Raw genomic sequence first — 26,731 nt, forward strand, 5'->3', positions numbered from 1 at the left:
AGCCTCGGGTAGAACAATCAACACCCAAGTTGGCGCGTCAGACATTAGCAGGAGTGATACCGAAAGAGCCAAAATTGACACTGAACTGGTGTCTCCAACTAGAATCATGAATTTAGTTTAGTCATAGAGCATGGAAACAGACATCTCGGCACAACTTGCCCACGCTGACCATCTACACAAGTCCCACCGTTAGGCTTTAGAGATACAGCCTTCGGCCCACCGAGTCCACGCCAACCGGCGATCATCGTACACTCGCACTATCCGAGACACCAGGGACAATTTACAATTTTTAGCAAAGCCAATGAACCTGCACATCTTTGGAATGTGGGTGGAAACCGGAGCACCCAAACAAAGCCCACACAATCACAGGGATAACATACAAGCTCCGTACAGACAGTACCTGCAGTCAGGATTAAATCTGGGGTCACTGGCACTGGAAGGCAGCAACTGTACCATTGCTCCACTATGCTACCCCTGAATTTCCCCATATCCCTTTAAACCCAAACCTTAACTTTAGTTTAGAGATACAGCTTGGAAACAGGGCTTTCGGTCCACTGAGTCTGCGCCGACCATCGATTGCCAGTTCACCTAGTTCTATGTTATCCCACTTTCTCATCCACTCCCTCCACACTAGGGCAATTTACAGAAACCATTTAACCTACAAACCCGCACTTCTTTGGCATGTGGGGAGAAATCAGATCACACTGGGGGGAAACCCACGTGATGACAGGGAGAACACGCAAACTCCACACAGACAGCACACGAGATCGGGATCAAACCCATGTCTTTGGTGCTGTGAGGAGGCAACTCTACCAGATGCGCCACTGTGCTGCTCTGATGCTACAGTATAGCATCCAGCATTATGTGACACTCATGTAATTATGAACATGCTCATTGATTAGCCATACAATAGACAATAGGTGCAGAAGTACCTCAGTACTTCGAGCCAGCACCACCATTCACCATGATCATGGCTGAGCATCCACATACGTGGGGACTGGTATTGGTTTATGGACAAGGGTCTCAAAAGTGCTGGAGTAACTCTGTGGGTCAGGCAGCATCTCTGGAGAACATGGATAGGTGACGTTTTGGGTCGAGACCCTTCCTCAGACTGATTGTGGGGGGGGGGGGAGGAGGGGGGAGAGAAGAAAGCTGGAAGAGGGGCGAGGCAGGACAAAGCATGCCAGGTAAAAGGTGCACACTGGTGAGGGGGAGGGGTTGATGGCAGATGGCTAGAACAAAGGCCAGAGACAAAAGTAGAAGGTGTGAGACAGCATTGAAGAGTTGTGTTGTGAAGCTAGAGGCCAGAAAGTAGCATGGAGGGGGAGAGGGGGGGGGGTTACAGCTGCTTGGATTTGTAAGGGCCGATTCCCCTGACAATAAAGGATCCACACTAGTAAAGCTGCTTTTTATTTTCCACCGTTAAAACTCTCTTTAATTATACAAGGATGAATTAATCAGTGATGAAAAATTAACCCTTGGTAGCCGAGAAAGGCGACAATCAAGGAGGAAAATTATGGCCACGTTCACCTTGCAGGTTAATTGGCTTTGGTAAAATTGTAAACAGTTGCTAGTAGTAGGAGAATGCTAGTGTACGAGTCGCGTCGATCGCTGGTCGGCGTGGACTCGGTGGGCCAAAGGGCTTGATTCCGCACTGTATCTCTCAAGTGTAAAGCCCACGTCAAAGTGCATGAACCCGTCAGGGGGCAGTACTCACGGAACTGGCAGATGTATCGGTTGCGAGTCTTGCAGCGCTGATCATTCCAATTAAAGGCGCTGGAGATTTGCAACTCAACGCAGTTTCCAAACCTGCCCAGACAAACAAGAGGTTTGATGATTAACTGAAGGAATGCATTAGATTACACGCCCTGCTGCCCCCACTGAACATTGCTTTGAGGCAATCCTGCAAAGTGCTCACGATTTAAACACTTTGGTGAACCGCCCCATTACTGTAAACAATGCGTGCCAGCACATCACTGTAAGCACTATGTTGTGGACGAATACATTGTCTTTCTATAGCAACATTCGATCACTGAGAATATTGTGGCATCACTGCTTCAAATACTATATTCAAAAATGCTGAAATTAAAAAAAATCCAGGAATATTGCAGTAAATACTGTGCAAGGCAGCACGACTGTTAATACTTTAAAGAGACATTATTGTAATTACAGTGCAGGAATATATATTGTAAATCCTGATCATGGTTCTTACTATAAACACCACTCAGCAGCTCCACTTACACCGTAAATAGTGCTAAAGAGGCTATTCAATCACTATAAAGAGCATTTACAGTCATGTGCCAGTACCCAATGCTCAGAGATATTATTGTAAATATTGTTGTGTTGTGTAGTGGGCACTGTGCCATTATTGCAAATACTGTGCATAAAGAAACAGTTAACTGCTAGTTATTGCTAAGCAGCTTTTAGCTTTTGTAGAACGGTCAATTGTCACACATACAAAGGCAGACGATGAGCAAAGATTTCACCGTGTCGAAACAAGGAAATGCTGTTTTACCAAGTAAAGACACAAAATGGTGGGTTGGCGAATGTGGATAGGTGACGTTTCAGGTCTGGACCCTTCTTCTGCCTCGTAAGACCTGTCGTGGGTGTCAAGAGTTGTGTGGAGAAGGCAGGAGAGTGGGGTTGAGAGGGAGAGATAGATCAGCCGTGATTGAATGGCCTAGTAGATTCACTGGGCTGACTGGCCTACTTCTGCTGTTGTGACTAATGAACTGCAATACTGTAAACACTTTGCACAGGGCTCGGTTCGAATACTGTGCGTTCCCGGGGAGCAAAGGTGGACAGGCGAGGAGAGGGACATCGGTTCGCTGGTCGATCTGGACGTCCAAGGAAGGCAATGGCTGGAGGCCCGCAGAAGCCTGGGGCTCGCCCGGAATGGGATCCACTAGAGCATACCTAGAGCATGGACTGTATTTTAAAAATGGCGCCAAAACATGGTCTTGAACACGGGATCAGTAGACTATTTCTGTACATTTGCTGTACATCGGGGATGTGCTTGGCTCTGGCAATACTCTACTGGGCTGTCTGTAAGAGAAGAATTTCACGGTGCGTTTGCACTTCACACATGTGACAATAGAGGTACAATTGACCGTTGAAATACTGTGCACAGGATTGTAATACTGTGCACTGCGGCTAGTTCTAATATTGTAAATACAGTTCACAGGGACCCATTTCTAAGCCAGTAAATACCGTGCCCATAGGGATCCAGCTCTATTATTGCAAATACCATGCACAGTGACACTGTTCAATTACTGTACATACTGTGTATGAGGACACTCTTAGTAGTTAACTCACTGGTACTATTCATTGTACAACCCAACTGATGTAATTACCGCATAGGGTTGTTTTATCCAATCAATAAATATCTATTATTGGCTTTGTTCCTGTAGAGTTAATATTTTGCACAGTGTCTCTGGTTCGTTAGTACAACATACATCTATAGGCACAGTAAAAACTTTGTAATGGGATGACATCCCATTACTGTAACTCCACTGTAAACCAGACCAATCTTGATATTGGTTGCATGATGCACGGTTATTGCTTCTGCAAATCATAGTTTCAAATCCCAATGGACGCGTTGCTTTCTAAAAAAAAACTTGGGTTACTTGCACCCTGAACGCAACAAATTCCCAACTATCCCACCATCCCGGAGGATCCAAATCCAGCCGAGACCGCGGGCTGTCCATTTCCCCCAGTAAAACTGCAACGCTCACTCTCACTAACACACGTGCAGTACAATGAGTCACACACAATGGGTTTGCCCACACCATCACGGCAGCTCACTCAACAGGACAGAGAGTGATCATCTGACAAAGGGCCCGTTCCTTCTCTCCAGAGATGCTGCCTGTCCCGCTGAGTTACTCCAGCATTTTGTGTCTGTCTTCGGTTCCTTCCTACACATGTGATCATCTGGGGGCTGCAGCCAAACTCACCCTTGATTATCCGGCTGCCCAAATGCAAAGCTGTAAAAGGAAGGAGTCTCTCCCGTGTCCCAACGGAACGAGTCTTTCAACGTCTTATACGTCAAGCCTGAAAGTAGCATATGATCAAATTATTGCAGTAAATCAATCACCATCTTTATCCATCTCTCTCCTAGTCACCCCACTCTTGCATTATCCTGTGGCACTAATTGCATCTCCTTTGGTATTACTCCAGCTCCCTCACACTGTCCCTCAGAAACCCCTCTCCCCCATCACCTGTATCTCCATTCACTCTGTAAACTATCTCCAACACCCCCACCCAAGCACCCTGGGTTAAATGCCCGCATCAATGCTGCTGTCAACCCAGCTTCTTCACGCTACGGATGACAAACATAGAATCATAGAGAACGGAAACAGGCCCTTCGGCCCAACTTACTCACGCCAACCCACGTGTCCCATCTACACTAGACCCACCTGCCTGCGTTTGGCCCATATCCCTCTAAACCTGCCCTATCCATGTACCTGTCTGTCTGTAATTCCCACAACATCATACTTGCCAATGTCTAACTGAGCCTCAAGCTCATCCACTTTATTTTTTATACTTTGCGCATTTAAAAACAACACTTTAACTTCGGTATTCACCTCCCCTCTCACACCGGTCACAATTGGCCCTGACCTTACTCTCTTATCCCATCTAGAACTTCCCTTCCCATTTATTCGAGAGTCCTTTGCAATTTCTCCTGTATTCGCTTCCCCTTTAACTCCATCTTCATATTCCCAATTTGTCAACCCGTCCCCCCCACTACTTAGTTTAAAGCCACATGTGTAGCACTAGCGAACCTGCCCGCCAGAATGTTGGTCCCCTTGCTGTTAAGGTGTAACCCGTCCCTTTTGTACAGGTCACCCCTTGGTCGGCCAGTGTTTATATTTTACCATATTGCCCAACAACCATATTTCTGGTTTGCAAATTCTTTGGGCTACCAGCACCTCTGGTGACTGGGATTCAATCGGTAATTGCTTCTGGACCTCCATCCCACCAACCAATACCAGGGCCCTTGTCCCACGGCCCCCCACACATCTCACTTCATCAGGAGGTCTCCGATCTGAGGCTGTCCCAGCCCTACACCAACCCGAGATCCACAAACAGGACAGTCCCAATAGATGGATTACCTTCGCAAAGAACCTTTGTCACCTCCAGCCCTGGCCACTTACTCCACCCATCTGCCGATCACCACCCTCCCTCACTTGTACCCACCTGTTCACCCCCTCAACTGCACCTCTTTTCCAGCTTTCTTCCCTCTATCACAATCGGTCTGAATAACACCATGAAAGTATACAGTGTTCTGGAGGTAACTGGGGCGCAGGGGACAGCGTAGTTCGTGCAGCAGCTCACCAATCCAGAAGTTGCGTGTTTCAAAGTCAGGGTTGGTAACCTCGTTGGTGTTCTCCAGCTGGCCAAGGTAAAAGGCCAGGATATCCTGCACCTTCTGGTTTTTCACTTGCGCTAAAATCCCAGCACGCTCCTGGACAGAAACACAAGAACAACAATCGATCAGGAAAGATTTCCAAACAGCTCAGTGCACAAATCAGTCTCGGTATGCTGCATGCTGAATAACTTTGTAAATTCACTGAGATTTCTTCTGGACTATATTTGAATTGTAAATGGCAATGGCTGAATACAGTGGGAGCCTACTTCTCCTCATGTGCAACCTGCTCAAAACCGTATATTTTAACCTGTTCAGTGCCACCCCCGAGTGCACTAGGGTCAAAGTATACAAGTGAAATAAAAATCTTGGCAGTGAACAGGTTAATCCTAAACACAGAAAATGCCAAAAACATTCAACAGGTCAGGGAGCATCTGTGAAGAGAGAAGCAAGTTGAACTTCGTTTATTATTGTTACGCGCACTGAGGTACAGTGAAAAGCTTTCTCGTTGTGTGCTTTCCAGTCAGTGAACCTGATTATAATCAAGCCGTCCACAGTGCACAGATACAGGATATAACATTTGGTATGTTTTAAAATACTGACTCTTTGTCAGAACAAGTGAAGAGAGAAAATAACCATGTTTGATGCTGATTCTATCTCCTACATAGCCACCTGATCTTCTGGGTGTATCCAGCATTTTATGCGTTTCTTTCAGATTTCTAGCACCTGCACTTTTTAAAAATTCTATGCTTTCTGTTTAATGAAGGCAGTCCCTGGGTAATGGACACATTCTGTTTTTTACTGATGTCCATAAGACAATGGAGACACGCGAGTGAGGAATGAGTGAGTTAACGCATGATGAGCGTTTGACACCACTGGGCCTGTACTCGCTAGAGTTTAGAAGATGACGGGGGACCTCATTGAAACTTACCGAATAGTGAAAGGCTTGGATAGAGTGGATGTGGAGGGGATGTTTCCACTGGTGGGAGAATCTAGGACCAGAGGTCATAGTCTCAGAATTAAAGGATGTTCCTTTAGGAAAGAGATGAGGAGGAATTTCTTTAGTCAGAGGGTGGTGAACCTGTGGAATTCTTTGCCACAGAAGGCTGTGGAGGCCATCAATGGATATTTTTTAAGGCAGAGATAGATTCCTGATTGTTACGGGTGTCAGTGGTTATGGGGGGAAGGCAGGAGAATGGGGTTAGGAGAGATGGATCAGCCACGATTGAATGGCGGAGTAGACTTGATGGGCCGAATGGCCTAATTCTGTTCCTATTAATGATGACCTTATGAGTGCAGATACAGAAATCTAGACAATTTACACACAAGCTTTCTCTTATCAAAAACTCCTGCTGGATACAGAGCCAATTTCCCTCAATCTCCTCTTGCGAACGAATATCACATGACTAAATACAAAATGATGGCGTAAAGCAGGATTTTGTTTTGATTTTGTCCGGGCTGTTACCTGACATTTACTCTTGGCTCCGTAGTATGTATCTGCTTCAGGAGAGACCATGAAGCAGTCCGTATCGATCAGGATATCACACGTGTGGAATGGAAATTCCAGTTTTTCTGGGAAAGGAAAGCCAGACACAAATTAATTTGGTGAAATGTGGGATGGAGAGGATGGGAGGAGAATAGGAATGTAACCGATTTAGGTTTAGGTTTATTATTGTCACATACCCAGGTAGTGAAAAGCTTTTGTCTGCATGCAATCCAATGTCTGCTATACATGAATACAATCAAGCCAAACACATGTACGAATAGAGACACCAGGAAATGCACGCAAGTACATTAGGTAGAGCAGAGGGAAAGATATCACAGTGCAAAATATAGTTTTTTCATCTTGTAGCACAACAGCTCCAAAGAAAAATCCAATGTCTGTACGAGGATGGTTGGAGACTTAAGTCTGTAACTTAGCTTATTGAAGGACCATTTAGAAATCTGATGACAGAGGGGAAAAAACTGCTCCTGAGTCTGGTGGTCCGTGCTTTCAAGCTTCTGTACCTTCTGCCCAACAGTAGCAGGGAGAAGGAGGAATGACTGGGTGGGAAAGGTCCCTGATTATGTTGATCGCTTTCTCGAGGCAGCGTGAAATGGAGATGGAGTCAGTGGTGGGGAGTCTGGTCTGTGTGATGGACTGGTCGACATCTGTGCAATCTTGGGCAGAGCTGTTCCCAAACCAAGCTGTGCAATCCAACAGTATGATGAAGGGTCTCGACCCAAAACGCCACCTATTCCTTTTCTCCAGAGATGCTGCCTGACCTGCAAAGTTACTCCAGCATTCTGTGTCTATCTTCAGTATGCTTTCCACGATGCATCTGCAGAAGTTTGAAAGAGTGTTGGAGACGGGCCGAGCTTCCCCGGTCTCCCGAGGAAATGGAGGCATCAGTGTGCCTTTTTTGGCTGTAGCTTGGATACTCTTTTGAAATGCACCAATGACAAACCAAGCTCCCTGGGTCCAAGTAACCTTTCCCTTAACTCCATTGTGGTTTTCGTTCTCATGCTCAAATTAGTTCAGTTCATGTCTGAAGTCTGAAGAAGAGTCTCGACCAGAAACGTTACCCATTCCTTCTCTCCAGAGATGCCGCCTGTCCCACTGAGTTACTCCAGCATTTTGTGTAAATCTTTGAGTTTAGCTCATACTCTGATCTGCGGTTCTCTCAAAGAACCATCCTTGAACAGGCTCTCTGAATAATGTAAATGCTGAAAGGCCTCCAATGGATCCCCATTGTCAATTACTCCTTCAATGACAGCTGTACCTTCAGTCTTCTGGGTTCTCATTGAAACATAGAACATAGAAAGTAGGTGTAGGAGTAGGCCATTTGGCCCTTCGAGCCAACACCGCCATTCAATATGGTCATGGCTGATCATCCAAAATCAGTACCCGTGCCTGCTTTTTCCCCATATCCATTGATTCCGTTAGCCCCAAGAGCTAAATCTAACTCTCTCTTGAAAACATTCAGTGAATTGGCCTCCACTGCCTTCTCAGCTCTCCTCACTCTCTCTCCTTTAAGAACGCTCACTTTGCCCAATTACCAGCATGGTGGCACAGTGGCAGCATTGCTGTCTTACAGCACCAGAGACCCGGGTTCAATCCTGACCATGGGTGCTGTCTGTGCAGAGTTTGTAAGTTCTCTCATGGTCTTTCTCCGGGAGTCCGGTTTCCTCCCGCACACAAAAAACGTACAGGTTTAATAATAATAATAATAATACATTTTATTTATATAGCGCTTTTCATATACTCAAAGACGCTTTACAGAGATTTTGAGAACATAGGGGAAATGAATAAATAGATAAATAAGTAAATAAATAAATGAACAGAGAAAGGAGACAGAAGGTGAGGTGACCTTCAGTGGTTGAAGGCAGTACTGAACAGGTGAGACTTCAGCGATGTTTTGAATGTGGTGAGTGTGGGGGAGTCTCTAACGGTTTGGGGTAGTGAGTTCCATAGGGTGGGAGCAGCGATGGAGAAAGCCCTGTCCCCCCAGGATCTGAGTTTGGTCCGGATGTGGGGGGATAGGAGATTGGCAGCGGCAGAGCGGAGGGTGCAGGTGGGAGTGTGCCTGTGGAGGAGGTCGGTCAGGTAGGATGGGGCCAGGTTATGGAGGGCTTTGTAGGTTATGAGGAGGATTTTGTACTGGATTCTCTGGGGGATGGGGAGCCAGTGGAGTTTATAAAGGACGGGGGTGATATGGTCACGGATCGAGGTGTGTGTGAGTAGACGGGCAGCGGAGTTTTGAATGTATTGAAGTTTATTGATGATTTTTGAGGGTGCGCCATAGAGGAGGCTGTTGCAGTAGTCCAGACGGGAGGTGATGAAGGCGTGGATGAGGGTTTCTGCAGCTGTGGAGGAGAGGGATGGACGGAGACGGGCAATGTTTTTGAGGTGGAAGAAGGCTGTCTTTGTGATGTGTTTGATGTGTTTGTCGAAGGAGAGGGTTTGATCAAGGATGATTCCAAGATTCCAGATGTGAGGTGAGGTGGATACTGGGAGACCATCAATGTTGAGGATGAAGTTTTGGGTGGATTTGGTGAGCATTTTTGGACCAATGATGATGATTTCAGATTTGTTGCAATTGAGTTTGAGGAAGTTTGATTGAAGCCAAGATTTTATTTCAGTGATGCAGTTTGTCAGTGTAGAGTGTGTGGTGGAGGAGATTGACTTGGTGGAGATGAGGAGCTGGATATCATCGGCGAAGCAGTGGAAGTTGAGACCATGACGGCGGATTAATTGACCAAGGGGGAACAGGTAGAGGATGAAGAGGAGGGGGCCAAGGACTGAGCCTTGGGGGACACCTTGGGGGAGGGGAGCGGTGGGGGATTTACAGTTGTTAATGGAGATGAACTGGTGTCTGTCAGAGAGGTAAGATTTGAACCAGGATAGGGCTGTGCCGGTGATGTTAAGGGAGGTTTCAAGTCGGGTGAGGAGAATGGAGTGATTTATGGTGTCAAAGGCGGTGCTGAGGTCAAGTAGGATGAGGATGTTGAGGTTGCCAGCGTCGGAGGAGAGGAGAATGTCGTTTGTGATTTTGAGGAGCGCAGTTTCAGTACAGTGGTTTGAGCGGAATCCGGATTGGAATTGTAGGTTAATTGACTTGGTTAATTATAGGTTAATTAATCCGGTTTGTGGGTTAATTGACTTGGTTGAATTGTAAATTGTCCCTCGTGTGCGTAGGATGGTGTTGGCGTGAGGTGGTTGCTGGTCGGCGCGGACTGCGATCCGTGAGCCTGTTTTTGCGCTGTATCTCTAAACTAAACTACAATGCAAGTCATCGCAGGACGATTTTATGATGTTATTATTATGTCTTAGTGCAAAACTTTAATTCAATCACTTAATCACCTGAAGCATTTTGCACTATGCGTGGCCAGCCCACGCAGCAGAATACAGAAGGCAAACAGAAAACCATTTAATGTTTTAACTGCAAAATATTCACACCAGGAGCTGTAACCATGACAGCCACTGGATGGAGCCTCAGGATTGCTGATGCTCTCCTGGAACATCTAGCGGCCGAATCAATGGTTCAGTTCAATGATACTTTATTGCCACATGCACCTAGGTACAGTAAAATGCTTTGTTTTGCATACAACCCAGTAAAATCATATCATATCATATCATATATATACAGCCGGAAACAGGCCTTTTTGGCCCACCAAGTCCGTGCCGCTCAGCGATCCCCGTACATTAACACTATCCTACACCCACTAGGGACAATTTTTTTTATAACATTTTTTTTACCCAGCCAATTAACCTACATACCTGTACGTCTTTGGAGTGTGGGAGGAAACCGAAGATCTCGGAGAAAACCCACGCAGGTCACGGGGAGAACGTACAAACTCCTTACAGTGCAGCACCCGTAGTCAGGATCGAACCTGAGTCTCCGGCGCTGCATTCGCTGTAAAGCAGCAACTCTACCGCTGCGCTACCGTGCAGAACTCACCAAGGCAGTACACAAGACTTGCCACGTTTCTGGCGCCGATAAAGACGCCTGTATCTTCACTCCTCCAGTCCGAGACGGGAATAAACCAGTTGACGGGAATATTTTCCCAACTGAGTAAATACTGTATATACACATATCCAGATTACAGAAAAATTAACTGTGCATTTTATATAGGGAGTCTATATAAATACTCTTGACGGGATGCATTGCAGCATGGTAGGGCAACAGCTCTGCCCTGGACCACCTGAATCTGCGGTGGATGGTAAACATAGCCCAGCCCATCACAGGCTCTTCACTTCCTTCTCTCCAGTCCATCTCAGATGTGCCAACCACAACTTATAGAGGTCTTATAGAGGTTACATTGATCTTATAGAGGTGTATAAAATAATGCAAGGAGTAGATCGGGTAGATGCACAGAGCCTCTTGCCCAGAGTAGGGGAATCGAGGACCAGAGGACAAAGGTTTAAGGTGAAGGGGAAAAGATTTTATAGGAACCTGAGGTGTAACTTTTTCACACAAAGGTTGGTGGGTGTATGGAATAACCTGCCAGAGGAGGTAGTCGAGGCAGGGACTATCCCGACATTTAAGAAACAGTTAGACAATAGACAATAGGTGCAGAAGTAAGCCATTCGGCCCCTCGAGCCAGCACCGCCATTCAATGTGATCATGGCTGATCATTCTCAATCAATACCCCGTTCCTGCCTTCTCCCCATACCCCCTGACTCCGCTCTCCGGTAGATGGATAGGACAGGTTTGGAGGGATATGGACCAAATGCAGCTTGGTGGGACTAGTGTAGCTGGGAGATGTTGGCCGGCGTGGGCAAGTTGGGCTGAAGGGCCTGTTTGCACACTGTCTTTCCACACTATGATTCGATAACCTGTCCATGGACGCTTGTTGACTGGGAGGTGTCCATCACTACAGGTCACTCTGTGATCACCGCTCTCGATTCAATCTGCAGCCTGATGTGTACAAGTCGACACTCACCCCCACACAGCGCGCCACCGTATCCCACGTCACAGACACAGGAGCACTCCTCATCCCTGTACTTGCCGTGAATACACTGCAGGCTGCACCTGACTGGGAGAGAAGGACAAACACCAGAGTGAGGTAGACCCATAACACTTCAATCTGTTCCCACTCGCATATGGAGCAGCCCCGAAATATTGGCCAAATTCCACAAAAACAAATTCCTTCCTGTTGGGTCTTAGTATTTAGAATTCCAATTAATAGACTAAACATCCCTGCTCGTATACATGTGGGGGGGGGGGGGGGGGCAGTAGTTGGAGTCCAAAGAGATTTGAAATCCAGAAAAATCACAGACAATACCTTGTGTAGGAAGGAACTGCAGATGCTGATTTATACCGAAGATAGACACAAAATGCTGGAGTAACTCAGCCGGGTCAGGCAGCATCTCTGGAGAAAAAGGATGGGGGACGTTTCAGCTATGAAGAAGGATTCCGACCCGAAACGTCACCCATCCTTTTTCTCCAGAGATGCTGCCGGACCCCCTGAGTTACAACAGCACTTGTGTCTATAATACGATGGCTTTTTCTCAAATGTTGGGTATTTGTCATTCCCACTAGCCCCTGAGGTGGTGGTAAACTGCTGACCCCTGACAAAAGCACTGACATAGTGCTGTTGGGGAGGGAGTTTCAGGACTTGTACCTCGTGGCAATGAAGGAATCACAATGCATTTCCAGGTCAGGGTGGCTTGTGAACAGGGGTGAAGGAGGGTGGGGAACCAGCAGGTGGAGGTGCTCCATGCACCGGCTACCCTTACATAGAACAGTGCACCACAATGTAGAAATAAAGAACTGCAGATGCTGGTTTACACGAAAGATAAAGGGCTGGAGTAACCCAGCAGGTGAGGCAGCATCTCTGGAGAAAAAAGATTGGTTTCTGGTTGGGCCTCTTCTTCAGATTGGAAGTGGGAGGTGGTGTGGAATGAGCTGGAGGCAAGCAAAGACCGGCACTGATATTTTCTAGCCTCCAGCTCTTCTCCCCTCCCCACCCCACTTTCAGTCTGAAGAAGGGTCCCAACCCGAAACCTCACCTATCCTTTTTCGCCGGAGATAGTGCCTGACCCACTTAGTTACTCCAGCATTTTGCATCTATCTTTAGAACAGTACATCACAGGAACAGGTCCTCTGGCTCCCAATGACTGCGCCGAACATGATGCCAAGTTAAATTTACTCCGCTGATACTCCATCTCCCACCGGCGATTCAAACTGAGACCTCTCAGATCTCTGGAGCTGGATAGTAGAAGATCACATGATTTAAACTTGCAGACCAGCTATCCTTGGAGCCCAGCTCTTATTTATACATCAGTCACCACCATGAAGACAATTATTGGATCGATACTATATTTGGAAGTTTCGCCAAGTGCAAATTAACTGCCGTGCCTTCTGGGCTTTAACAGCAAATAACTTATTAATGTGAAATCCTCACTGGCGCCCTGATGTCACGGAACAGCAAATATAAAGACATCTCTATTTTGTTATTACAGTACGGGTGACTATTGGGCCAACCAGATCCAGGGTGACTCCCAGGGAAGCAATCCCTTCAGTCCCATTCTCTCCCTACAGTTAGGGCGGCACGGTGGCGCAGCGGTAGAGTTGCTGCCTTACAGCGCCAGAGGCCCCGGTTCGATCCTGACAACGGGTGCTGTCAGTATGGAGATTGTACCTTCTCCCCATGACAATAGACAATAGACAATAGGTGCAGGAGTAGGCCATTCAGCCCTTCGAGCCAGCACCGCCATTCAATGCGATCATGGCTGATCACTATCAATCAGTACCCCGTTCCTGCCTTCTCCCCATACCCCCTCACTCCGCTATCCTGGGTTTTCCCCCCAGGTGCTCCGGTGTCCTGCCACACTCCAAAGACGTACAGGTTTGTAGGTTAAATGGCTTGGTAAAATTGTAAATAGTCCCTAGTGTATGTAGGATTGTGTTAATGTGCAGAGATCGCTGGTTGGCACGGACTCGGTGGGCCGAAGGGCCTGTTTCCGAGCTGTATCTCTAAACTAAACTAAATTTCTCATTCGTTATATGCTCATCAATTCCCCTTTCATTCTTTTGCCACCTCCCGACACCAGGGGTGATTTATTTTAGTCAATTAACCCACCAGCTCATCCCTGAGACGTGGGAGGAAACTGCGTCAGTCAGGAGCAATGTGCTAATTCCACGCAGGGACTATTGGAGGTCAGGATGGGACCTGGGTCTCTGGAGCCGCGAGGTAGCAGCACCTACAGTTGCTCCACCATTCTGGCCTCTTGTCCCCCAAACCGGTACCCAAGAGGGGGAACGGGTCTCATTTCCTGTCCGTACCTTGGCAATACCTTCCAGTGAATCCGGGTAGACACTCACATCGACAAGAGGTCACGTTCAGCTGGCCCCTGTTCCCACAGCTCATCCGACATGGATTCCTCGGCACCTCTGGAAGAGAAGATTTCACCCATCACAACCATGCGATATCCCAAAAGGTGTTTCATCACCAACTGTGTCCTTCTTAGCTTGAGCTGCAAATGAAATGTAGGAACCACGGCAGAGTTTTTGCCTGGTAAGATTCCAAAAATGTGCCATGGCCAAATCGTCTGCTTTAGTGATCTTGGTTGGATTCCTCTGCTCCTCTCCTTCAACAGTGCCGTGAGATTGATGATGTACCAACGTGCAGGCTAGGGTATCACAATTCATCCATAGTCCCTCACTTCTAGCAATGGCACTTCTCAGTCATGTCGCTGATTCTCCCCAGATCCTACCTACTCCCTCTACACGCATGTTGAGACAAAGAAATTCCCTAATACGCCTGATTTCCTTTATGTCATTCAGAGAATCACTCTTATCAGATTTCATGTAACTTAATGCCTTTCTTTTCCTTCACATAATTCGTAAGAAAACTGTGCTGAACACTTTTAAATTCAAGGGGAGTTGTGTAATGATTTTAATCAAGAAGAAACAAATTATTGTTATTCGCGTGCTGGCTTTCAGCAGGCTGCGTGTAATAGCATGGACGTTATGTTGCAGTTGTACACGACATTAGTGAGCTCACACTTGGGAGTATCATGTTTAGTTTTGGTCACCCTGTAATAGAAAAGATGACATTAAGATGGGAAGAATGGAAGAAAGATTTAGGATGATGTTGCCAGGACTCGAGGGGCTGAGTTATAAAGGTTTGGCAAGTTAGGACTTTATTGACTTGAACGTAAAAGACTAAGGGGTGATCTTCTAGAGATGCACAAAACCATGAGTCTCATAGAGATCTGGATGAATTCACATGGCCTTTTTCCCAAGGTTGGGGTTACCTAGAACTAGAGGGCATAGGTTTAAGGGAGAGGGAAATATTTAATAGGAACCCGAAGGGAAAAATTTTCATGCAGAGGGTGGTCTGAATATGGAATACACTTCGAGAGGAAACGGATGAGACAGAATCAAGAACCAGAGGACATGGGCTTAAGGTGAGGGGTAACTTTTTTTACACTAAAGGTGGTGGGTATATGGAACGAGCTGCTGGAGGGGGTAGCTGAGGCAGGTACTATCATAACATTGAAGGGTAATTTGGACAGTTACATGGATATGATAGGTTTAGAGGGTGTGTAAGACAGAACTGCAGATGCTGGTTTAAACCGAAGATAGACAGCATCTCATATTTCGCTTGGGCAGCTCACAGCCCAGTGGTATGAATATTGATTTCTCTCACTTCAGGTAGCCCCGGCATTCCCTCTCTCTATCCCTCCCCCACCCAAGTCGCACTAGCTTCTCATTTTCACCCTACAAACAGCTTACAATGGCCTGTTTCCTTTATCATCGTCACTTTTTTGCATATCTTTCATTCATTGTTTTTAATCTCTCCACATCACCGTCTATTTCTCTCGTTTCCCTTATCCCTAACCAGTCTGAGGAAGGGTCTCGACCCGAAACGTCACCCATTCTTTCTCTCCAGAGATGCTGCCTGTCCCACTGAGTTATGCCAGCTTTTTGTGTCTATCTTAGTTTAGAGGGTTATGGGCCAAGCACGGGCAGGTGGGACTAGTATAGATGGGGCATGCCGGTCAGCATGCGCACGTTGGGCCGAAGGGCCTGTTTCCACACTGTATGACTTGATGACACTTTTGGAGTATTGTGATTAGTTTTAGTCACCCTGCAAAAGGAATTTCGAAAACTCAAATGTTTGGTTGACACTCTGTTCAGAATTGAACCTGATATGAACAGTTTCGTGCCCGCAATGTATATTTATCCTTCCAGTCTCCTTTAACGAATAAGACCCGTTTGAGATGGGCTCACAGCACCAAATACCTGCCAATTACAGGTTGTACCAACAGAAGTTGGTAAAATGAAGTCCGTAGATAATTAGATAGTGGATGGTACAACAGATAACAAGTACTCACCACACAGGCCTCCGTGGTGATCCCAGGATTTAAAACAGCCTGACATGCGGGAAGTGCAGAAGGAGCATGAAGGTCCTTCCTTGTAGGGAATGATTGTCCTCCCATTGATTTCCCAGTTTCCTCTGAATCAGGAAGAAGGACCATAAGAGGAGGTAAGATGGAGTCTAAACCATAACTTCAATCTGAGCCATTCTGATCTGAAAGTGTGAGCTAGGAACCTGGACACTGTGGAAACCGGGATGCAGGTGATATATTGGTACTGGCATTGGTTCATTATTGTCATATGTAACTAGATACAGTGGAACACTTTGTAATGGGGAAATAGTCTGTACTTGTATACCACTAGTCCTACTTACAAGGTGCTTTCATTGTCGAGTCATAAAAATGAATTTATCCATGCAAATTTACCATAGTTACTTAAGGTAATATTGACTGCGTAACTTTTTGTTTCCATGGTGTTAATATGAGCTGCACTAGACCAATTCCTGTGCCACATTTGGACGTGCGCTTGATTTGCCAAGGTAAAGAAGGCCATGGACCAAGTGCTGGTAAATGGGATTAGTGTGGATAGGTACTTGATGGTCAGCATGGACATTTTGGGCCAAAGGACCCATCTCTGTACCGGACGAGCTTCTCGCGAGAAAGCAAGGTTGGTGTTGCCTCCAGGCACAGTGTGTGGGGGAACAGTGAGAGAAGAGGACCTTTACTCCATTAGGCTGGGATCAAAATGTCTCCCCATTTTCAAAGATGCGAGGAAGCACATGTGTTACAAATGGTATTTGACAGGTTAAGTGAGTGAGTGAAGACATAGCATGTGAAATGCAAAGTAGAAAACAGTAAGCTTCACCCTCGATGAGAGGGGATCTTATCGAAACGTATAACATTATTAAGGGGTTGGACACCTTAGAGGCAGGAAACATGTTGCCAATGTTGGGGAAGTCCAGAACAAGGGGCCACAGTTTAAGAATAAGGGGTAGGCCATTTAGAACGGAGAGGAGGAAAAACTTTTTCAGTTAGAGAGTCGTGAATCTGTGGAATTCTCTGCCTCAGAAGGCAGTGGAGGCCAATTCTCTGAATGCATTCAAGAGAGCTAGATAGAGCTCTTAAGGATAGCGGAGTCAGGGGGTATGGGGAGAAGGCAGGAACGGGGTACTGATTGAGAATGATCAGCCATGATCACATTGAATGGCGGTGCTGGCTCGAAGGGCCGAATGGCCTACTCCTGCACCTATTGTCTATTGTCTTTTATCTATTGACCTCTAAACACAATTGGTATAGAAATTAAAAATAAATTTGCAGGCACCGATGTCAGAAATTAAAGGTAAACTTGCCAGGCACTGGTACACGCAAGGTCTAGGAGAAAACTAATTAATGTAATAACATAAGAAAGGAATTGTTTATTATAAAAACATGCTCAAATATATTGGAGCAGATTATTAAGCTGTTTGATTCACAGCCCAGAATCAATCAATTAGCTCCTGAAGAATCCATCTGTTTCCATTAGGCTTCAGATAGTTGGACGGTGTGAGAATAGATGCATTGTGACTAATGGTGGGATGGTGAAGGCTATGAGAGGCAAGATGTCACATAGAGGGTGGTGAATCTGTGGAATTCATTGTCACAGAAGGTTGTGGAGGCCAAGTCAATGGATATTTTTAAGGCAGAGATAGATAGATTCTTGATTAGTACGGGTGTCAGGGGTTATGGGGATACGAAAGGAGAATGGGGCTAGGAGGGAGAGATCGATCAGCCATGATTCAATGGCAGAGTGGACCTGATGGGCCGAATGGCCTAATTCTGCTCCCTTCACTTATGACCTTATGATAAAGACTCCTGGGACCCTCTGGAACGTGTGAGTACATGGTAAAAAGGCTCTTACCCTGGAGAATAGGCACAGACTACAGCCATCATCCGTTTGTCATTGTGAAGGCAAGTGTGCTTCCCACATCCCACTTTGCTCGAGGTGGCCCAGACCAGCTGTGAAATGAAACCAGAAAGTTAGACAAGTGCAGGAAGGAACTTCAGATGCTCGTTTAAACCTTTGTTCAGTTCATTACTAATTCTGGGTCACAATCACATAGCCTACAGTTGTCTAATCCCAGTGGGGGTTACTCTTGTTAGACACAAAAAGCTGGAGTAACTCAGCAGGAAAGGCAGCATTTCTGGAGAGAAGGAATGGGTGACATTTCGGTCGAGACCCTTCTTCAGACTGGTTAGGGATAAGGGAAATGAGAGATATAGACGTTGATGTAGAGAGATAAAGAACAATGAATGAAAGATATGCAAAAAAGTAACGATGATAAAAGAAACAGGCCATTGTTAGCTGTTTGTAGGGTGAAGACTAGAAGCTAGTGCGACATTACTCTGTGTGTGCTCTATGTGCTATTCCCTGAATTGCACACCAAAATATCAATTGCTGCTGGAAGATCACGAACCAGTGAAAGATGCACTTTGGTGTACCTAAAATCTGTTGGTCTAGTTTAAGGAATGGCACATTCCCAGAGACGCAAAGTGTTGGAGTAACTCAGCGGGTCAGGCAGCATCCCTGCAGAACATGGATGGGTAATGTTTCGGGTCAGGGTAGAGGGTACAAGCTGAAGCTCAGTGTGGCCACTGCAGAAACTGAATAGGGAATGAGAACAGTCTAGGGTCCTGCCACCATTGTTCACAGGGGCTGGGCCCTGGATAACAACCTCTCAAATGATTCACAAATGCATTGTTTAAGGAGAGGACATGAGCGGTGTTGACGAATCGTAAGAGAATATGTTGAATTACAGATACAATGATCATAGGGAAAGACATGCACTGATAGCCTACACAGACGCTCCCCAATTTACGTGAGGATTACTTCCCGTGGACCCTTGTGTAAGTCTGATAAGTTCAAGTCTACTCCGCCATTCAATCATGGCTGATCTATCTTTCCCTCTCAACCCCATTCTCCTGTTTATTTAAAATAAATTAAAATAATTTATTTTAAATAAATAAGTGAATAAGTTATATTTCAGACATACAGTGAGCTGTTGATGCCACAACTGAAGACGGGTCTCGACCCGACACGTCACCTATTCCTTTTCTTCAGAGATGTTGTCTGACCGAACCGCTGAGTTAAAGGGGCAGGCGGCTCAGACCGATGTCACTGAGTTTGTGGGTCCGAACAATTCGTCGGATTTCCTTGCCCCTCTGGCGAAAAATGAGAACATATCCGCGTCACGGGATCGCCCCGCTCCCCAACTTAATTCTGAAGTGCGGCTTAACGGCAACATTTAGTATAAGAAAATAACTGCAGATGCTGGTACAAATCGAAGGTTTTTATTCACAAAATGCTGGAGTAACTCAGCAGGTCAGGCAGCATCTCGGGAGAGAAGGAATGGGTGACGTTTCGGGTCGAGACCCTTCTTCAGACTGATTGTCAGGGGGGCGGGACAAAGGAAGGTTTAACGGTAACATTTCTGTGAGCGACATAACGCGAGCACGTCTGCGATTGGGTAAGAGAACTCATTCAGTGCAGCACTGAAACAGGTTGACATAGAAAACGCTGTCCTTAACTTGCATCAAACTTTAACCACGACAAATGTTCCAGCCTCAGAGATGAACCGTAACTCATTCAGAAGTCTCTTGATAGTTATAGAAATCATATATTTCATTTCATTCTCCACCCCCCCCTCCAAAACAAAGAACAATTAAAAATGCTTGCTATTCCGTCACTATCTTGCTCACTCACTGAAGCATAAAGCAATAAAAACCTACAAAATCATCGTAGCTTTGTACAAATTAACCATATATACACCTAATTAACGGTTTTGAAAGCAGTATTTTCTTACCTCTACGAAGCAAAACTGGAAAAAACGGATGAAACAAAGGTTTGTTTACACGCGGCAGATCAGCCGGCGACAATGGTTAGCCCGTGCGACCTATGACCTGCGCATGCTCAGTCGGAATACCGAACTCGCTCATTATCAATAAATTATATTTTTGGACAAACAAGTCATTTTATCTTCACACTGCCCCCCAGCCTCGAGGCCGATGTGCTCCTCTATAAACGGAGTCAGTTCCTGGGCACTCACCTGTGTATAGTGCTGGCAAGAGGCGTTGTGTTTGCACTGGCCCGTGTGGTAGTGGTAATTCTGAGCCTCCCTGAACCACAGGTCGATGACATCCGAGACAGACACTCTCCCGTCCACAGCGCTGTGGTAATTCCAGCCAATCTCCTCCTCCTCCGTCACTTGACGCCACAGGTCCTGGGGACCTCTCTGGCAACTGCTCGCCCGTATCTGCGCCAGCCGTGCGAGCTTCTCACTCCAATCCTGCGGGAAGACCCAGACAAAGGTTGGAATGTGGGCTCACGCCCCATTGTTAATGGCCGGAGTCTTTAGGATTAGCTGTTAAATTCAGACCCTGTTTGCCTTCCAGATGATCCCATGCTGCTCTTTTGATAAGCAAGGGATCCATACGATGGAATGTGTAGGAAGGAACTGCAGATGCTGATTTAAACCAAAGAAAGACACAAACAACAGGTCCCAGCACAGATCCCTACAGAACTCCACTGCTCACCAACGTCTAGCCCGAATATTGTCCTTCCACCACAACCCTCTGTTTTCTATTAGTAAGCCAGTTCTGAATCCATACGACCAAATCACATGCATCTTCATCTTCTGGATCACCCTACCATGGGGGACATCAAATAGAAGAAGGGTCTCGACCTGGAACATCACCCATTCCTTCTATCCAGAGACGCTGCCTGTCCCGCTGAGTTACTCCAACATTTTCAATGCAAACCATCATCTGCGGTTCCTCCCTACACCTTAACATGTATCTGGGAGGAAACCAGAGCACGTGACAGAGGAAACCTCCTCAGCTTACGCTAAACTACGCTGACTGTTTTATTAAGGGTAAGCGTTACTGTGTAACTCTATAATCTACAGTCTGCTGCCAGTTACATTGAATTGTGGTGAAATTACAGTAATTGTTTATTGAGTGTTAAGGCCATTATGTAACTTTACTTTCACTGTTTATTGAGGGTAAAGGTTACTCACTTGTGTAACCACAGTCACTGTATATTGATTGTGTTACGTGTTATGCAACGCTGTCACCATTCATTAAGTGCTTATATCAGCACAATCACTGTTTAGAGAACATAGAATAGTACAGCACAAGAACAGGCCCTTTGGCCCACAATATTTGTGCCAAACGTGATGCCTGGCTGAACTGATCTCATCTGCCTGCACATGATCCATAACCCTCTATTCCCTGCACTTCCATGTGCTTCTTAAACCTCACTATCGTATCTGCCTCCTCCACCACACCTGGCAATGCATTCCACTCTCATCTTAGCACCCCCTCTATGTAAGAAACTTGCCCTGCACATCACCATTAAACCTTCCCCCTCTCACCTCATAACAATGCCCTCTCGAGTTGGACATTTCCACGCTGGGAAAAGGGTTCTGACTCTCTATCTTATCTATGCCTCTCATAATTTTATATACTTCTATCACGTCTCCCCTCGACCTCCGACGCTCCAGAGAAAACAATCCATGTCTCCCCAACCTTTGCCTTGCAGCTGAAACCCTCTAATCCAGGCAGCATTCTGGTAAACCCCCTCCCCACCCTCTCCCAAGTTTCCACATCTTTCCTGTGATGGGACGACCAGAACTGCATGCAGTACGCCAAATGCAGCCTGACCAAAGTCCTATCATGACATCCCGACTCTTATATTCAATGCCCCTAGCAAGGAAGGCAAGCACACCATATGCTTAAGATAGACACAAAGTCAGGCAGCATTGCCGGAGAAAAATGGGTGACGTTTCGGGTCGGGACCCTTCTTCAGCCTTTGGACTGAAAGTAGAGGAGAAGGAACTGGAGCTAAGAAAAGGCCAGCACAAAGCAGGGTCGGCAACAGATGACCAAGGAAGGGTAGAGCCCATAATAGAAACATAGAAAATAGGTGCAGGAGTAGGCCATTCGGCCCTTGGAGGCTGCACCGCCATTCAATATGATCATGGCTGATCATCCAACTCAGTATCCTGTACCTGCCTTCGCTCCATACCCCCTGATCCCTTTAGCCACAAGGGCCACATCTAACTCCCTCTTAAATATAGCCAATGAACTGGCCTCAACTACCTTCTGTGGCAGAGAATTCCACAGATTCACCACTCTCTGTGTGAAAGAAAACTTTCTCGTCTCGGTCCTAAAAGACTTCCCCCTTATCCTTAAACTGTGACCCCTTGTTCTGGACTTCCCCAACATCGGGAACAATCTTCCTGCATCTAGCCTGTCCAACCCCTTAAGAATTTTGTAAGTTTCTATAAGATCCCCCCTCAATCTTCTAAATTCCAGCGAATGGCCCGTTGTTGGCTGGGGAAGAGGTGATAACGAAGGGTACAGGGATGCAAACTAGTATGACGACTAGGGTGAAGATGCGGGGGAGAGCTCATGCTTTCTTTGCCTTCTTTGACGAGGGTTACTTTATGTAGTTACTGTCACTGCTCAACGAGGGCAAGAGTTCCTCACTTTGTAACTGCAATTGCTGATAATTGAAATGCACAGTTATCTACATTGTAACTAGTCACTGTTTATTGGGGAAAAGGATCCAGTTTAATTCTACAGTGATTTTTTGAAGTCAGCAGTCACTCCCGATGCAACTGTACAGAGTTTATGGCAACTGTTATTCATTTTATTCACAGACTCTTTAAAGAAGCCCCCTCCATGACACACTGGTCAACCTGAGGAGTACCTTCAGCAACAGACTGGTTCCACCAAGATGCAGCACAGAACGCCACAGGAGATCCTTCTTCCCTGCGGCTATCAAACTGTACAACTCCACCCCCTTCTGTTGTGGGATAGACTGACAACCCCACCCCCCCACCCCCAATCTTTGCACATCTCCAATCCTTTCCACTCGTCTCTTTAATTTCATGTTTCATGTATCTTGTTGTGCTTTATGACTGTTGGCAGATAAATTTCCCTCCTGGGATAAATAATGTTCGATCATATCATATCGGAACTCAAGTCACTTCATCTAAAGCTGCCAATTGCTCCTTCACATATACTGCTATCCTCTGTTTGGTGTTTTGTGCAGTATCTGTTCAAATGTTTGTTATCTGTAGACAGCCTTTCAGTGCATATATTGCCTGTCTGTGCATCACTGTCTTCATTATATGTTCCAGACTGCGTCACCTGTACAGGATTTGCATGAGGATTTGCATGATGAAAACTCATGCCCGCCAACTTGAAAGACTCCGCAACAAAACAGGTCTCACAATTCACTCCCAAGCCTACAAAGACCACCTGCAGCACTACAAAGATGCCCTCTCCCGCGCCCACTCCACCTACTACTCTCAAATAATTCACTCTGGCTCCGGAAACCCCAAAACACTCTTCTCTACAATAAACAAACTCCTCAGCCCCCTGGACACCATCTCCCAATCATTCACAGTTGACAAATGCATCACTTTCCTTTCATTCTTCCAAAGCAAAATAGACAACATCTAGAGCACCTTAACCACCAACGCACCTGCTCCCCCTCAAACCACCTGCCCCCCCTTATCCTGTCAACCCCTGCCTCAGTTCTCCCCAGTCTCCACCACCGACCTCTCTGACCTCTTCACAGGAATAAAAACTGCCACCTGCTCTCTGGACCCCATCCCCTCCAGCTTTGTCAAGGCCTGCCTTCCTGCTCTCTCTCCACTTATCACTGCAACAATAAACTCCTCCCTGTCCACTGGCATCGTCCCGCCATCCCTCAAAATCGCTGCTGTCACCCCCATTCTGAAAAAACCTGGTCTAAACCCTGACACCCCAAACAACTTCAGACCAATCTCCAACCTACCCTTTCTGTCCAAAGTTTTGGAACGTGCTGTAGCTTCCCAACTCAAACACCACCTCTCTACCAATAACCTGTATGAAACTTTCCAATCCGGATTCCGCTCCAACCACTGTACTGAAACTGCGCTCCTCAAAATCACAAACGACATTCTCCTCTCCTCCGGCACTGGCAACCTCAACATCCTCATCCTACTTGACCTCAGCGCCGCCTTTGACACCATAAATCACTCCATTCTCCTCACCCGACTTGAAACCTCCTTTAACATCACCGGCACAGCCCTATCCTGGTTCAAATCTTACCTCTCTGACAGACACCAGTTCATCTCCATTAACAACTGTAAATCCCCCACTGCTCCCCTCCCCCAAGGTGTCCCCCAAGGCTCAGTCCTTGGCCCCCTACTCTTCATCCTCTACCTGTTCCCCCTTGGTCAATTAATCCGCCGTCATGGTCTCAACTTCCACTGCTTCGCCGATGATATCCAGCTCCTCATCTCCACCAAGTCAATCTCCCCCACCACACACTCTACACTGACAAACTGCATCACTGAAATAAAATCTTGGCTTCAATCAAATTTCCTCAAACTCAATTGCAACAAATCTGAAATCATCATCATTGGTCCAAAAACGCTCACCAAATCCACCCAAAACTTCATCCTCAACATTGATGGTCTCCCAGTATCCACCTCCCCTCACATCCGGAATCTTGGAATCATCTTTGATCAAACCCTCTCCTTCGACAAACACATCAAACACATCACAAAGACAGCCTTCTTCCACCTCAAAAACATTGCCCGTCTCCGTCCATGCCTCTCCTCCACAGCTGCAGAAACCCTCATCCACGCCTTCATCACCTCCCGTCTGGACTACTGCAACAGCCTCCTCTATGGCGCACCCTCAAAAATCATCAGTAAACTTCAATACATTCAAAACTCCGCTGCCCGTCTACTCACCCACACCCCGATCCGTGACCATATCACCCCCGTCCTTTACAAACTCCACTGGCTCCCCATCCCCCAGAGAATCCAGTACAAAATCCTCCTCATGACCTACAAAGCCCTCCATAACCTGGCCCCATCCTACCTGACCGACCTCCTCCACAGGCACACTCCCACCTGCACCCTCCGCTCTGCTGCTGCCAATCTCCTATCCCCCCACATCCGGACCAAACTCAGATCCTGGGGGGACAGGGCTTTTGTCCATCGCTGCTCCCACCCTATGGAACTCACTACCTCAAACCGTCAGAGACTCCTCCACACTCACCACATTCAAAACATCACTGAAGTCTCACCTATTCAGTACTGCCTTCAACCACTGAAGGTCACCTCACCTTCTGTCTCCTTTCTCTGTTCGTTTACTTATTTATCTATTTACTCACTTCCCTATGTTCTCTAAATCCCTGTAAAGCGTCTTTGAGTATATGAAAAGCGCTATATAAATGTAATGTATTATTATTATTATTATTATTTACCATTTGATTCACTTCACTTTGTGTCATCCCATATCCAACTCACTCCAGTCTGGGCATCATTACATATCCCATCTTATGGTCTTCAATAGAGCTCACTTAAACCTCTGCAAAAACACTTCAACTCATGGTCATAAGTTCATGGAGCAGAATTAGGCCATTTGGCCCATCAATTCTACTCTGCCCTTCAATGGTGGCTGATCCATCGTTCCAAACACATGCAGGTAGGTTAAATAGATGTTGAAAATTGCCCCTTAGTGTACATGTGTGGCAGAAGAATCCGAGGAAAGTTGATGGGACGAGAGAGAAAATAAGTTGCAATTGTTCAGGGAACATAGAACAGTACAGCATGGGAAAAGGCTCTCCGGCCCACAAAGTCAGTGCTGAATATGAGGATCACACATTTCACATCAAGGTCACAGAGTCGAAGGTCTGTGCCGAATATGATGCCTACTCAAACTAAACTCTTAAATAAGGAGGAGCTGGGAAATGGGACTGCAATGCTGGATGCCAGCCTGGACCTGATGGGCTGAATGGCCTTGTATTTTGTTTTATAAGCAAGTCTTGGAAAACCAGTCCTATATTTCTGTTAGGGAGCGGCACGGTGGCGCAGCGGTAGAGTTGCTGCCTTACAGCACCAGAGACCTTGGTTCGATCCTGACTAAGGGTGCTGGACGTTCTCCCCGTGACCAAGTGGGTTCTCCCTGGGTGCTCCAGTTTCCTCCCACACTTCAGACATGCAGGATTGTGGGTTAATTGGTTTTGGTAAAGATGATAAATTCTCCCTAGTGTGCAGGAATGTGCTGGTGCACAGGGATCGCTGGTCGGCGTGGACTTGGTGGGCCAAAGGGCCTATTTTCGCACCATATCTTTAAACTAAACTCAAGGCATTATGTTTACCAGGCACTTTGTACAACGTCGGAATGCCCTGAGGTCTGATGGAAATCTTGCACCAACACTTAAAATGGGTGGAAAGGTCGTCACACCCCAATGGATTAAGTAACAAAAAATGTAGTTACTGGGCGGCAGGTTTCTCGAACTCTAATGTCAGGCAGTACATAGGAGAGAAATGGCTGCTTTGAAAGTGCTCCAAGCGAACACTCTAAGGGCTATCAGAGAGGGGAGAGGACATCTTGTTAAACACTGTCCAAGTCTGAATGGTAGCACCCTCTGCACTGTGGCACTCCCTCTGCTTTGTACTCCGGCGGACTGGATACTACTCTCAAGTGGGAGACTTAAACCATCGACCCTC

The 26,731-nt window shown here is 46.5% G+C and overlaps 1 protein-coding gene across 1 annotated transcript in view; it reads right to left on the reverse strand.

The window, feature by feature from the left end:
• The window catches only part of LOC144597218 (C-type lectin domain family 18 member A-like), a 60,684-nt gene that overhangs the window by 2,720 nt on the left and 31,233 nt on the right, over positions 1–26,731 (reverse strand). Inside the window, exons 3-11 of the mRNA XM_078406234.1 lie at positions 20,258–20,497; positions 18,073–18,170; positions 16,194–16,315; positions 14,137–14,244; positions 11,792–11,884; positions 6,831–6,937; positions 5,335–5,464; positions 3,954–4,050; positions 1,718–1,809 (exon numbers count right to left, since the gene is read on the reverse strand). Of these exons, the coding sequence (XP_078262360.1) occupies positions 1,718–1,809; positions 3,954–4,050; positions 5,335–5,464; positions 6,831–6,937; positions 11,792–11,884; positions 14,137–14,244; positions 16,194–16,315; positions 18,073–18,170; positions 20,258–20,497 (1,087 nt within the window). The remainder of the gene's footprint in view (positions 1–1,717; positions 1,810–3,953; positions 4,051–5,334; positions 5,465–6,830; positions 6,938–11,791; positions 11,885–14,136; positions 14,245–16,193; positions 16,316–18,072; positions 18,171–20,257; positions 20,498–26,731) is intronic.

Source organism: Rhinoraja longicauda, chromosome 10, assembly GCF_053455715.1.
Source record: "Rhinoraja longicauda isolate Sanriku21f chromosome 10, sRhiLon1.1, whole genome shotgun sequence".
In the NCBI taxonomy this organism is placed as follows: Eukaryota; Metazoa; Chordata; class Chondrichthyes; order Rajiformes; family Arhynchobatidae; genus Rhinoraja; species Rhinoraja longicauda.